The 15,635-nt window shown below is 43.6% G+C and overlaps 1 protein-coding gene across 1 annotated transcript in view; it reads right to left on the bottom strand.

Moving 5' to 3' along the window:
• Window positions 1–486: 486 nt before the first annotated feature.
• FKBP11 (FKBP prolyl isomerase 11) overlaps window positions 487–15,635 on the bottom strand; it is a 52,821-nt gene continuing 37,672 nt past the window's right edge. Inside the window, exons 5-6 of the mRNA XM_086963725.1 lie at window positions 13,276–13,346; window positions 487–1,247 (exon numbers count right to left, since the gene is read on the bottom strand). Coding sequence (XP_086819851.1) covers window positions 1,018–1,247; window positions 13,276–13,346 — 301 coding nt within the window. The 3' untranslated portion in view covers window positions 487–1,017. The remainder of the gene's footprint in view (window positions 1,248–13,275; window positions 13,347–15,635) is intronic.

The following is a 15,635-nucleotide window of genomic DNA, read 5'->3' as shown; positions in this document are numbered from 1 at the left end:
GGAAACCTTCTGAGGCTGAGATCCTCTCGATGCAGTTGCTGAAGCCAGTCTATGCTTCAGAGCTGACATCCGCAAAGAAAAGTTAATTGGCGTCCAAACCACTTTCGGATCTAAAAACACCTTTAGTGCCCAAGCTGTCAAAGACACCATTGGATCTGAGATTTCCATTAGCATTCAAGCCATTGGCGTCGAAGACTATTCGGAGCAACCAATTCTTCAACTTCTTTAGGAGGCATTGGATGTGAAACAAAAACATCTCTTTATTTATCTGAGTATCCCATGCCACTGTGTTTTCAGCGCCTTGAAACCTTTTTGGTAAACGTGCGCTTTATAAATATGCTTTAACATAACATAATTGGGTTTACTTTGTTAGTCCAGAAGGCTTTCTAGCCTCCTGAGGTGTACATTTATTTGAGACCTGGAAAGGAAGGAGAAAGCCACTATCTGCACTACTGCTCGATTAATAAATAAAACATAAAGGGGGCATTAATATAAACATAATTTATTTCCCAAAAGCCATGTGGGAAAAAATAATATTCCCCAGTGTGCTACACAAAATTCAAGAAAACACCCTGTAGCAGATCTTGAAAGAGGATGCTTGGAAATTGGACCACTAAAAAGAGCCCTGTTCAGACTTTAGATAGACAAAATGCACATCCTAAAACAGGACAGACAACAGCTTGGACCAGAACTCTGACAGACTGTACATGGAAGAAACATGCAAGAAAGTGCCTGAGGCAGAACTCGGATGGGCAGAGTCTAGAACAGAATAAGCTTGTGTCAGTATTTGGACAGAGAAACAAAGCCAGAGTTCAATGGTTTTACAGCTCAGAGAGACAGCCGAGATTAGGCAGGCGTTTAGTTAGTTAGACAGGCAGAGAAGAGCCTGGATAAGACGGTGAACTGACAGGTGAAGTGTTGAAAATCAAACAGGTTAGGTGGAGAGGAAGGCCCCAGGTTAGCACACAGAAACTGAACTTCAGTAAGAAACCCAACAAACAGAATCTAAGTGAGAAGTCAGGAATCTTTATTTTTCTTGTGCTTATTCTTCTTCTCCTCCTTGAGTTTCTTCTTGGAGACACGGGCCTTGGCCTTGGCCTTGGAGTAGAGGTAGTAGCCGATGAGGAAGAGGAGGGTGGGAACCAGCCCTATGCAGATCAAAGGCAGCACGTCGTTCATGATCTTCTGCCAGTAGGTGGGCTTCAGAAGCTGCAGAACTTCAATATCAAATTGAAGCACGGTATCCGCTGCAGGGAGATGAGGGATTCAGGTAAGAACATTGTGCATTTGGAGTGTAGAACACCCACTGACGTGGTAGATGCATGGAAAGAAAGGACAGCACCTGACGGGGAGTGAGTTGGGTTAGGGATCTGCAACTAAAAGCTGTGTTGGTGGATGGTCTGTCTACAGTCTTTTCCCTGCACCCACTCTGATAGAGGGCTTTTGCACCAGTCTTTCATGTTCTACAGTTCTATACAGAGTACAGATTCTCAAGACCGCATGTAAGTAGATGTGATCAGGTGAGAAGCAGTACTGTGGCAAAGAGCTGGATGGGATAACCGAGAGTGGTGGGGTGCTGGGAACATTTGGTATGCTTTGTGCTGTTATGCTTGGCGGAACCCTACAATTTCCGAGCTAACAGTGTGTGCTATTAAGTTCATGAGTGGCAGGGTGTTTCTGGGATTATTCGGGCCAAACTGATGCATACACCCCTTTAGGTGCACACTGCTGCCTTCTTTCACTTATATAGGAATCCTTACTAGGAAAGCTGTACATTTTCCTACCTTATTTCAATTAACAGACAATCCTCCATCTTTGCCTTCTATTTCTCAATTTTTCTCAAACCTGGGTGCCATTTTGGGTCATGGACCTTCTTCTCTGACTATCCTTCCAATGGGGGAACATCATGAATGATAGAGCCAAAGATTCCGGTCTTGCTCACAGGAGCTAAGTGGTTCTCTATAACGATGCCCACTTTGGTTGGTGAGGCTCCATTATATCTTGGAGAGAGGTAAGCATTAACACCCTGAGCCCCACTCACACTTCCATACTTTCCCTCTTCACCTCTGGGACACCATGGAGTTGTAACTTGTTAACTCACATAGTTGGCTGTGTGGGCTTTGGATGCGAAGGAAAGAAGAATCTGACTAAAACCTGCCCCTGTAAGGTGAAAGGGTTTTTTAGTGCATACTGTCTCACACCACACCAGCTGGGAATTTTGCCAGATAACTTTGGGTTTGCTGGCTGGCGTTTTCACTTTGTTGAATATCCAAAGAGGGTCTTTCTCTGGAATACTGTCCCATTTTCTGATTTGATTTTGCAATAATTTCTGTTCAGCTTTTGCTGTTTCGTAATATTTGTGGGTTTTGAAATAGAGTACATTTCTTTGTAGAAGCCATACATATGTGTTAATTATCTAGCTGATCCCTTTGCTCTTTTAGCGCAACCCTCTGGAAGGACTAATGCCAGAGATCCAAGGAGGGATTGTGCTAGGGGAGTAACAAAACTCCTTCCACTGCCATTACTCCAAATGGGATACAATATCACTAATACTCCCTTCCCATATCATTATAATGGGAATCGCCCTCAGCTTCACTATTGTGACCTCTTACAGTATTACTCTATTTCAATATCTACCTTGAGTCTTTCCCTGACATTATGTTACCACAAACCTGGTCCCCTTACTAAAGTTAATAGTCATTTGTTTTTTTCATTCACTGTTATATGCCAAAGCTTCTGCTACTTTTCCGTGCTGTGACTAACAGGTATTCCTATCACCCAGTGTAATGTTACTCAATTTAACAACCATAGAAAGATGGAAGGTTCAGTTGACTTTGCCGAGATTTAAACCAGTGAGTGACCTGCAAAAAAACCTTTATCGAAACGCTACCTCAATAACTAAAACTTACAAAAAGCCTTACTCTTGTCTGAGCAATCTTTTTAATAATTACATTCGTTTTGTTCACTTTAATTTAATTAAGTTCTGTTTAAGTTAAAGAGGAAATTGCTGCCAACTGGAAACCTAACACCATGCAGTTGTTGTATTTTATGTCAGTCTTATTTATTTGTAAAGTATTTTGTTTAAATTGAATTAAATGAAATTACTCTTAAATGATCAGTCTTGTAATTATTTTAGCAAAATATCATTTCATTTAGTTTTATTTAATTTAAAATAAGTTAGAAGTCAAGGCTTAACCCATGTGCACTTCTTTTATATTCATTAATTATATTGTGATGGCCCAGTTCTTCAATGGTATTGTTTTTTAAAATTATATAATAAACTACTTCTTTGCTGGTCTCTTAAGCTGACGCCCAGATTCATTAATTAAGGTAGTGGGACAGGCTGAGAGTTGAGCAGCCTGTGTAGGCTGAAGTAATAAAGTCAAAGTAACGGTATAGGTCGAAGTAATGATGTTAAGGTAATGGTAAGTAAATTAAAAGGGATTTGAAGAAATGGGTCATGCTGAAGTAATGGCGTTGGTATTAAGGTCCATTTCAAAGTAATGGTGAGATAATGGGGTGGGGGAAAGTAAATAAAATAAAGGAAAACTTCTCCAGCAATAGATCTCTTATAGATGCACAGTCTTGAAAACTCCCAGGAGTCGGCCTGGGAAAGCTCAGTACAATAATGTTAAATAGCAGGCTTTCTACTGCATAAACTAAATACACTCTTGCCCACCTCATTATGTGACGTGAACTCTGGGCCTAAAGCTCTAAGTAACACATTATCTACCAGACATCTGTGTGGGGGAATCCTCTGGTGCTCTACTCCAATATTTGACATTTTTGGTGATTTTTCAATTTTTAATTCGACTTTACTTCAGATATAGTGTGTGCTATAGACATTGGCTATAGACATTACTCTGTCTATTGGCTACTACCATGGAAGCTCTAGTTTTCACAATTCCAGACTAGCTCTGCAAGGTTATAAACCATACTAAAATATCCACTCATGACAAGACAGCAAGAAGGACAAAGCATATTCAACTTTATCAGCAGGAATGCCAGACACTAGAATCTAGACATTGTCCTTCAAGGACATGTTTTGAAAAGTATTGATATATGTTCTGTAAATCATGTTGATGGGGCCGTTTGCCAAAATGCATTTACCAGAACTGCTGTGACAGTGGTGTAAATGCAAGAGATGTCCGCTAGGCCGGCGGATATCTTTTAATTTGTTGGACGTAGTACCCTCGCCATGGCAGGAGTAAAATATTCCACTAAAGTAACAATAATATATCTGTCCATCAAACTCAAAACTAGGCCCCAAATCGTTGAAAGATGGCACCACATCAATCCCTTCCTTAATTGTTGCTTAGTTGTTGCTGTTAGTTTAATTGGGCCTTAAATATAAATCCATCAAAATACATGCCTCTGCTTTTTCGAGAGACTTGAGAAAGCCAGCAACAGCTTCTTTATTCTCAACCAGAATCATTAAGGAGTTTATGAAGGGTCTGCTCTGAACTTTCCAACTGCCCAAAAGTCCAGCCCAGCTTTGGGTAATGTTTTGCCAGTTCAAATGAAAAATCCTTTCGAACCTATTTACAAGTCGACAATTCAGCATTTATCCTGGAAAACTGCATTTCTGTTAGTGATAATCTCAGCCAGAAGGGTGAGTGCAATTCAGGAGCTTTCTATGACAACGGCAGTAGAGAGAATTCTGCACTCATTAGAGGTCAAGCGATGCCTTGAGTTGGGCTTAATTAAATTGAAAAGTCTATGGATATCTAAACAGCTTTTTGTAGCTTTGGGGCAATCTGACAAATGTAAATCCTTTCCAAAGTGCAGTATTAACAAAAGGATTGTATCATGTAAGAGCAGAATTGCAATTTCCAGGCAAGATCTGGGCTTATTCTATGACAGCGGCAGCAGCCAGAGTCACACAATTTGCGGACATGAAGATATTTGCAGAGCAGGGACTTTTGAGTTGCAGTCTGTATGAAATAATGTGAATCTATGATTGCGTCAACGCTGGAGAAGAAAAAGTTAACTACCTCCACCTACAGTTCTCCAACACTGGTATCTTTTACTGATTCACATGCAACCCATCCATCTCCCCTAGATTTGAGGCTTATTTAGATTCTTAGCAAAATACGAGCTGTGACAGTTGGAGTCTCAGGAGAATGGAAGAGATCTTTATCACATCACCTCATTGGCCAGAGTTGACATTACATAATGAATGAGGAGAGACAAACGGAAGGAGAGTGTTTCTCTCTCCTCTTTTTCACCCTCATGCCCACAAGCTTTCTTTACTTATTTAATTTTAAATTGTGTTGTGTACTGCATTTATTTATTTTTTTTAAAAGGGAAGTGTGATGAGGTTATTGCGACTTTCCTCATGGGGGCACATAAGGGTTTTTTCTTGAATTATTTTGGGATTGTCTTTTTCATATCTAAAATAAAAAAGTTTCTTCGTGTCCTGCTCTCCTCTGATTCTAATTCTTCTTTGAGGAAAGATAAGCAGGATTGTTTAACTCATTTATGAATTTATTTCATGTCCAAGGGACATTTTTAGGTTTCACCTGCACAGAGCTTGCACTGTGCTTGAGAAATCTATTGTTTTTAATATAAACTTAAAAGGGAGTCACATACCGCCTCCTCTCTTTTCTGGCTTCTCATTGGTTCCTGAGTGTGCCACTTGCCTTTTCTCTATTTCTATGGGCTGTAGTATATTTTCCTGCATTTACCAGTGCTTGTTCCTTGTCTGCTTCTCTTATCATTTTCTCGATGCTAAAATACTGTTAACATCTACTTTGGTGGAACTATATTTCCATAAAGCTTTGCCTTTTACAGAATATTTAGTGAACAATTTATCACCCGGCGATAATTAGTGATTTTCATTGAATCACAGGATGTTGCTCGGCGTCACAGAGATTGGAAGCGGGATTCCCAGCTCTCGAGTCAGCAGCTCTGGTCGCTGCCCCACATCCTCTTCACTCCCATGTTATCTGTCAGGTAGCTCTTCCTTCTCCCGGACGATGACTGATGAAAACAGCTCTTTATTATATAGGCAAAACCAATGCATTACCAATGCTTGGTATAGATGCGTTGATGTCAATGGTTACCCCAGGTCCGTGTGATAAAATTTTAGCAGGATACATTTTGGTGAGATTTGTGTTCCTTTACATTTAGGGAGCAACGTTAGGGCATGTGCAGCAATGTTATTACTTACTAGAAGTGTAGGATTTAATAAGACATTTATAAAAACATATATAACTAATCTTTTGCCTGCAAGCGGTTTTGGTTTTTATCTGTATTTCTAAATGCTTAGTTGTCTATATAAATGTATGGGTTTTACATATAATTAAAGGTTATCCAGGTTCCCACATATGGACTGGACTACTGTTTCTGAATATCAATGAAGATATTATGATGCAGAAGTAATGACATGCTGAACTAACAGAGTCAAAATATTGGTGTGTCTGAAGTCCCGCAGCTGATGGAACAGTAAGCAGAAGTATTGTAGTTGAACCAATTGTAGAGATCGAAATGATGGGAGTTGAACAATGTTGGTAGAAGTAATGGAGTTTAAATCATGGTACAGATCAACATAATGGTATGCAGTCATGGATCTGAAGTACTGGGGATGCACATATGCTAATGTAGGTGTTTGTCAGTACATGCTTCATGTTTACCACTGGTTAGACTTGAATACGTTGGGAACCTTACTGAAGCAGAGTACCGACTCTCACATGAGGAACTATCATTGAAGGGGGGCACTCACTTGAATCAAACTTGTAAAAGCAATAACGAGTGAGGAACGGAATAACAAAAGAGTGAGGGTCTCTCATGGGGAGGGACACTAAGAATGCAGAGAACAAATAGGGTTTTAAGATAAGAGGTTGGGATAATGAACAGGAACACTAAGCATACAGAGAACAAATAGGGTTTAAAGATAAGAGGTTGGGATAATGAGGAGGGACACTAAGAATACAGAGAACAAATAGGGTTTAAAGATAAGAGGTTGGGATAAGCGGAAGTGTCAGATGCTTTGCTAGTTAAGGATGGATGTACCATGTTACAACGCATACCATTACAACTACCTACTGTTACAACGCGACCATTACAACGCATACCATTACAACGCATAGCGCTTTGAGGTGCTGGATAGTGGTAAGTATAATTTACTATTCTAACTCCAGTCCCCGTGGACCCTAGGGAAGGTGTTGGATAGTAAATTATACTCATTCCCTATCCTAGAGCGCCCCCCAGCGCAATGCGTTGTAATGGTATGCGTTGTAAAAGTTGCGTTGTAACAGTAGGTAGTTGTAAAAGTTGCGTTGTAACAGGTGTATACCGTTAAGGATTTGATGGGAATGAAGATGCTATATTGATTTGTATGGCGCACTAATCACCAAGGGGGTATCCAGGCGCTTGGGCAGGTGTGTGGTCCCCAAGCTGCTTATGCCAAGAGCCAGGTCTTCAGCTTCTTGCAGGACTCAAGCACTGAGGAGGTGGCTCTGCTGTGTTGATGGAGGTCGTTCCATGTCTTGGGTGCGATGTAAGAGAATGAGCGTCCTCCATTTTTACTTTAGCGGATGCAGGGAATGTGTCAGAGTATGAGTGAGGCAGAGCGTAGGTGTCTGGTGGGTTGGTGAAAGTGTAAGCGGCCGTTCAGACATTCTGGTCCTATGTTGTGTAAGGCTCTGTATGTGTGCATGAGAAGTTTGAATTGGCTGAGCTTGTGAATGGGGAGCCAGTGATCCTTCCTGAGGTGCACAGTGATATGGGAGGCAGAGAATGAGTCTTTTAGTGGTGTTCTGTATGGTCTGGAGTCTGTGTAGGAGTTTTTTGGAGATTCCCACATAGAGAATGATACTGTCGTCCAGCCTGCTGGTGATTGTAGGAGAGTAGGGTCTGCTTTCTATGGTCACCCCCACTTTTTTCTGTGATTCTCTGTTTTTTCGACTTTAGTCTGGCTGTGGCCCTGCTAATCAGGCCCACAGCCTAGCTGTTCTTTCTCTAAATTGATACAATCTACTTTAGGTACATACCAGATTGGTTACTGGGTCACCCTTGTGAGCCCCTGTATAGTGTACCCTAGGTACCCGGGCATAGGTGCACCCTAGGCCTACCAGGGGCTGCAGCATGTATTGTACCACCCCTGGTTTGCCTTCCAAACTGACACCACAGGTCTGTTCACACAGCCTGGGTAAGGTGGTGTAATCACCCCTTACTTAGATATAGTATACCTTTATCTATATATATACATATAGACACATATACACCTATAAACCACTCCTATGGCAGGCCTTAACAATCCTGGAGGCAGAGTGCTTGGTTTTAAGTGAGAGGGTGCCCTAGCATGAGCTGAGCCCCTCTGCAGCTTTCGGAACCATCTCCTTATAGCGGTTCTATGATATAGCCATACCATATACTCTTAAGTACATTATAATCCTCGCGGTTAATTCTAACTTTGGTTTGGCTTTATCAAAATATGTTGTGTAAGGTGTCAAATACTTTGGAATACTACCCCCCGCCCGCTAGTTCTGGCGGCGGGGGTGGCATTCCACCCTTGTAGAGGGAGAAGAGATGTAGTTACTCGTTTACCCGGTTAAAGTTAAACATAGCCTCAGCATCACAAAATGGATGCTGCTGCCACAGACACGAGTCTGCCCTCCTGCTGCTGGACAAAACTCTGGCAGGGGATGCCTGGACAATAGTGTTCCTGTCCAGGGAGGTGCCAGCACCTCCCCAGACACGCATTGGTGTATTGGGGCAGGGAGGGCTGCATTAAGTGAATGCTTTCCAGACACTGCCTGGGGCACACTAGGTGCTCCATGCATTTCCCAGTTCAAACCGGTTGCTGGGGCACTCTGCCCCAGCTCTGGCACGAAACTGGACAAATGGGTAGGGGTGTAACCCCCCTCCTTCCCAGGTCCACCCATAGGAGGGACCTTAAAGGTAGTCCAGCCCCTAAACTTAGTATAAGTATAGGAACCCAGTCCCTAGGTCTTTAGATTACCCTGGACGAAACTCTGAAACATATATCCTGGACCTTCGACATTCCATTTGGACTGGAAGATGGACGACATCTCCCTTGTGTTCAGGAGTGACCACCCTGTTCAAACAGGCACCAACAGCAACTTTGCCGGTCTGCATTTTCGAGGCTCCAACCGGATCCCAAAGAATCTGCAGCACAGGACACGGACTTCCAGCCATCTCTGACCCCGACTTTCGCTCACAGCAAAGCTGAGACCTGTGGCGGACACAAGAGACGTGGGACCGGAACTCCTGGACATCCTGCATTTTGCAAGCTGCACCTACGTCACAAGGTATCTCGAAGTTGTGCATTGGGGTGCTTGAAGCCCCAGACCCGAGTACCATTTGCACCGAAGCTCAGAGGCTCCCACTCCACGAGTGACCCGTGGGCCCCGCTTTTGCATTTCATCTCGACGCGTCTTCGGGGTTCCTTGCACGTTGGCTAGTGAGCCCCCGAAGACTTTTCTTTGAATCTAACTTGCTTTCCTGGTTGCTCCAGGCTTGCTCCAACTTCCCTGCAAAGGAGAAGTTCCTCAGACCTTGCTGTTCTGCACCGAAGCCAATCTCGACATCCTGCATGGGTTGCGTTTTTCATGGCTTGTTGTGTCCAATCCGGATAACAACACCGCAGTCAACTAGATCCTTCGTGGGACAGCTCGAATCCAGCTCCTGGTCGTCGTCAACGCCTCCTGGTCCTCGTGGCTGAAGAGACAAGCTGTACCTTTTCACCTGCAAGCACCCGACATCTGGTGACATCTTTCTATAGCCGCCCTGGTCGCTGGCTAGTGGCCCAGACTCTGTCCCCTCTGCTTTCAGGTTCTTCAGCTCTTCGATCCGCCCTTGGATCCACCCGGACACTTTTCCTCTGGTCACTTGCAGCACTTCCTTGCAGCTCTCCATTGAAAATGACAACGAAATCAGACACGAAAAGACACCTATGCACCCGGCTTCCCTGGGTGAGGTAACACGAGTACTCAGGTGCTCCCGGGGGTCTTGACTCTCGAAGTGTCCTAGTTTAAAAGGGTTCCGTCATAGTCCATAGGGAAGTGTCCTTAAATTGTAAATTTGTAACTTGTTTGTTTCCCATAGAAAGCCAATGGTAACCCGCGACTACGTTTAGACACTGCATGTGTCTCCCGTGGGCCTCCTACTTCCTAACCTTTGGTTGTTTAGAGTAGCCCCAGCGATTCCACAGGCCCCAGGCCTGCTACCACTACTTTAGTATATGGTTTTTGAGGCCCCTAGGGCAAAACGTTTACTGTGCAACTTATCGTATGCTTATTAAGTAATTTGTATTGTACTTTTACCTCTGACCTCATAAAGAGCGCAGAGGGGTTGTGTTTAGAATAAATACATATATATTTGATATATACCTTGTGTGGTGTCCTTTCATTTGGTACTCAAGGGATTATAATTGGTAAAACAACTCGCTTAATTCGCTCTCTGAAGTCTTAGCCTGAAGACTGCTTGTCACTGCTACCCCATGGATAGCTTTCTATAAGGTTGACTTTACAACCACCATCAATAAGGGTAGATTAGACTGGTGCAAGGTGACCACTAAAACTAGTGGACATCATATGCCAGGCTAATTTCTCACAGTGATGAGTGCTTACGTGACTGTCCATCTGGTGTTCTGAGGTAACCATTTGAAGATTTTTCATAGCATGCATAGGATGAGGAAACGGGAGGTGCAAACTTTGTTACCTTAAGCCGTCATGCTGAGCTTGTCCTCTAGGATGATCCCTAGATTTCTTGCGTGGTCTGTAGGTGAGGGTGTTGGTCCTAGCTCTGACAGCCACCAGGTAGAGTTCCGGTTGCTGAAGTCCAGTACTTCCGTCTAGTCGAAGTTGAGTTGCAGACAGTTGGTTTGCATCCAGTCTGCTACCATGGTCATGCAGTTGGTGAAACTTGGTTCTGGAATGGGTTGTTTTGTCCGTCATGGAGAGGATGAGTTGGGTGTTATCGGCGTAGGAGATAACAGTGATGTATTGTGATCGGATGATATTGGTGAGCGGTGTCATGTATATGTTGAAAGGGGGGAGGCGAGGGATGATCTCTGTGAGAGTCTGCATATCAATTTCCTGGTCTCTGGTGTGAAGGGTGGCAGCCTGACCCTTTGGGAACAGATCCATTTGAGAGTGGGTCCTTGTATGCCAATCTTGGGGAGTCTACTGATGAGGGTGTTATCAGAGATGGCGTCAAAAGCCACAGAGCGGTCGAGCAGGGTCAAGGCTGCTGTTTCTCCTCACCCCAGGATGATTTGAATGTCATTGGTGGCACAATGAGTGCTGTTTTGGTGCTGAGGTTCTTTCTGAATCCTGATAAGAGTGTTATCTAGAAATTGTGTCATTCGTAGTGGGTTGCGAGTTGCTTGATGGTCCCTTCCCAATTTTTTGGGCTGGGCATGGAGATGGGTCAGAAGTTGCTCAGTTAATTCGGATCGGTTGTGGTCTTATTGAGGAGGAAATAGATTTCTGCAAGCTTCCATTCATCCAGGAAATTGGCAGACGTGATGGAGGTGTTGATGATGTGGATCCGAGTAGAGATGATTGGCGATGTCCCCATGTTGTAGAAGTGGTGGGGGCAAGGGCCCGTTGCGTCCCCTGAGCAGATGGTCTGCATGATTGCCGCTGTGTCATTTCTGGAGAGGGTTGTCAATTCAGTCAGGGGGTCATAATGGTTGGTGGTGGGTATGCTAGCTTTGAGTTCTCTGGGGTTGGGTTGGTGTGCGAAGTTGCTGTAGATATCTGCCATTTTGCATGTAGGAGAAGTTGGACATGTTGTCGCAGAGTTGCTGGGAGGCAGCAATGTTGGTGGCAGTGGCTGAGGGCAAGGTGAAATCCTTAACGATCGAGAAGCTGCTGCTGGAATTTCCTTCGATGCAGTCCACTAGAGCCTTTCTCTTGGTGTCTCTTATTTGATGGTGATAGCGTCTGTGTGCAGCCTTGTAGGTAGTTCTGTTGGTGGTGTTGTGGCTGGCTTTCTATTTTCTTTCTAGCCGTTTACAGTGTTGTTTGGTGTCTCGGAGGTCTTCTATGTATTAACTGGTCTACTTCTATGATGTACTATGTTTGTGAAGTTTAATGTGTGCTTGGGAGTCTGTGCAGTTCTTGCTCCAGTTGTTGAAGTTGTTGATGCCCTTGTCGAGGTAGCCTGAGGGGCAAAGTTGATATGTGCTGAGGGCACTGAGATATTCTTCTTATGGTTGTTTCTAAATAAGTAGTAAAGAGGTTGAGATGTTGGTAAGCTTGGTGGCCTATTCAGAAACTCATGGATTGTAAATTTGGCCAGGGTTTGGGCGCTGAGCATTTGGCGGATGTGGGTGGAAGAAAGTGGGGGTATTGAGGCTCTGGTGAGGCTGGGTTGTCAACGTGCTGGACAACGTCTGGAGTTCACTAGTTGGAGGTGCAGTGATTCGCAGGCTGCAAACCGAATCACAAAGCTATCTGTGCTTGCAAGTCACAGCTTTCATGGTGTACTCTTGGGAACCTTTGTTAAATCCAGTACTTAAATCGTCACCCATGCAAAGTAGAAATCCTGTGAAAATAGATTTACAGATTGTTTTAAGTGGGTAAGAAGGTGTTTGGGGTCTCACGATGGTGGAGGTTGTAGAGTGTGGAGTAGAGAGTTAAAGTGTAGAGTGGAAGCATTGAATATGATGATTCCAAGGTTTATACACTGGATGCTCAACTGCAGGGGGATTCGGAAACTATAGGCATTTAAGTCTCAAAATAAGATGGCACAGAGACTAAAGGTTTGAAGCATGGATGGGGTTGAAAGTTCCTTTGGAAGTAGCAAGTAGTCTGATTGAAGGCTGGGGATGTGGGGTTTGGCAGTAACAGAAGTGGTGGTTCGCTGAGAAAGGTTAGTGTGGTTTGGAGGATTGTATGAGCTTTTTAAGGGAGTATATGATCAGAAGCACTAGGCTTGATAGTTCTCAAACTGTGGGTTTGGATACTCTTTGTGTGGAGGTTCTGCAGTGTGCAGCAGTTCTCAGGCTGTAAGCGTGGTGGCTCAGAGCGTCTTGGTGCAGTAAATCCAACACTGTGGTGGTTCAGAAACTGGTTGTGGTAACTTGAAGGCATTGGCCATGGTGGGTCAATGTGGTAGTTCAAACTCTTTAGTTGTGGTGGTTCCGAGTCTCTGGCTAGTGGTTTTGAGGCTCAGGGTTCAATGCTTTGGATCCTGTTGATCTGATGGGCCAGAGCTTGTGACTTTAATGGTTCTGAGTTTGAGGGCTTTGGAATAAGAGGAAAAGCTACAGCACATGTTACTCATGTCTGATATTATTACCTGGAATGGCCGGTGGGAATCCTCTCTTGCCATAGGCTAGGTGTGGTGGGATCGTCACCTGACGCTTCTCCCTGCAGTGATAAAAGATAAGCATTGTTCAGGAATGACTCAAGAGAGCCCATTGTCAGCAATCTGACCTGACTGTGACAGGTCTATGGAAAACTTTGCAACTTGGTTAAACTTGCATGAGAAGCATTAATTTTACATATCTCCTTATTTAACAGTAACAGAAATATTCTGTCTAAAAAATACTTAACAGAAAACAATAAGTATTCTTTCACTGTACAAAGCCATTTTGCATAGAAAAATCGTAAAAATGTGAACCTGCAGAGAAACGATTCAGAAACATTTGCCACTGTGAGTGCATACGAAAGCTTTCAGAAAGGAACTTTGCTAAAAAATATTCTACATACATTTCTCTACTTGTCTGGGTTCGATAAAAGTGACAAAATCTTGTTATACAGTATAAATAGGCTTTCCTGTTTTCAGTTTCTATTTTTGGGAAATTCTGGTGGTGTTTTCTCAGTGTTTTCCAGTGATTTCAATACCTCATAAAAACAGTGCTTTTCAGTGGTTACTCGTTTTCGCGCCATAAAAAAACAATTGAAACAGTGTTTTACCTGTGTTTTTGGAACGCTTCGCTTTTATTATTGCTTTTCCCATTTTTCGTCAGAAATTGTATACTGTTCTACATTTCAGAAGCTTAATACAGTCATGAAATACTTTCCATTGTCCTTTGATTCTGCAGCTCAGATTTAACAAGCATTTGCAATGCAATAGGTTTCGCATTTATGCAAGTTTAAGATATTGGCATTGTAAATGACAAAGCCTTTTATTAATGTTTTAAAAACGAAAATAAAAGGCATTGTTATTTGCAATGTCAATAGCTCAAACTCGCGTAAATGCCAGACCTAATGCATTGCAAATGCTTGTTTCAAATGAGAGCCTGAATTAAACACTCAGCAAGTTGGAAGTTACAGTCTGTGTTCCAGAGTCACTACCCCTCTTCTGCTCAGAGAGTGTTGCACTCCACGAAAGACATGGTCACCTGACTAGTGCAGTGTCTGCTTTTTAAGCATGTTTCTGGTAGCCTACCAACTCTGATAAGGACTTGGTCAACATCAGTTGCATAGTTTGAACTTGCAGTTCAATGAAGACGGGGAATCGCGCACATTTAAAAAACAAGCATTGGCATAGGCAATAGGTCTCACCTTAAGGAGCACAAGGTTATGAGCGGGGTCGGCAATTGGGTTGCTACAGGTGAAAGTTTGTTGGGAAAGGGGCTCTCTTCCATGTATTGAATAAGAAACATGGCAGACTCAAATGAAATCCTTCTCAGTAGGGAGCCAATGTAATCTATGAGTGAAAACAGACACATGCTCCTGTCTCCTCAAACCAAGTATTAACTGGATGACTGAATTCTGTACTACCTGAATTTTGGACAGCCCAGCATTTGAAATGCCAAGATAGAGACTATAACGATAATCCATGCTTGACGGAATCAGGGCTTGTACAGCTAATTTCTGACTCTAGAATGAGCAAGCATTAACAGAAGTTTTGTTTGTTAAAACAGATAATGCCATTAAGCTAACTTGTGTTCCCGGTCTCTTCCCTAACCTGGTCTGTCCTGTTTGTTCAGGAATCCAATTCAGGTGGGAATCTCGGTAGACACGCCCTGCCCGTCGCAGGGGCTTGAACACACATCACTGCCAAGTACCACACATCAGGCATTACACTAACGCATTTTAATGTGGTGATCCGCATCACTGCATTAAAATGCATTAGTCACGCATTTTTAGTGCCTTGACCACCTTCGGGATTAAGCCCGGGTGAAGCAGGTAGTGACTGCAGTCACACTGCAATACAGCAGCTCTGCGTTCAAGTTCTAAATTAATCAGGGTTCCTATGCGATTTGCAGGGCGGCTCTGGGACAGGACCATGTGTGTCTGAATTGAGCAGGGCACCGAAGTCGGCTCCGAAAGCTGCTCTTCCTGCTGCCTTTAAATTGCTCTGTTTCGGTCAGCACCATGGTCTCGCAAGGGTGCTTCTAGCCTCCCTCTGCCTGACACTATACGTTCAGACGACCCACGCTGCACTGCACAGCCACCCTGTGGTCCTGTCAGTCACTGCTGTGCTAATCTGTGTGTTATGCGCAGATTGTGCTGCAAGGTCCGTCAAGGTGACTCATACAGGGGCGACGCAGTGTTTCATGGGGTTAGATGTGGGCCTTCCTTGGTGAGGTCACAGGACTGCTAGTGCTGCTCCTGGATGTGGCGTTAAATAAAGCGGGGTTGATAACAGCCCATATGATTGTTTATTCTGCCTGTTGTACAGTTCTTGTGTCTATGCGCTAAAATGCC

This window comes from Lissotriton vulgaris, chromosome 1_1, assembly GCF_964263255.1.
Source record: "Lissotriton vulgaris chromosome 1_1, aLisVul1.2, whole genome shotgun sequence".
NCBI classification, from domain to species: domain Eukaryota; kingdom Metazoa; phylum Chordata; class Amphibia; order Caudata; family Salamandridae; genus Lissotriton; species Lissotriton vulgaris.
Note: the sequence above shows the minus strand (reverse complement) of the source record. Positions and strands in the feature narration are given on the sequence as shown.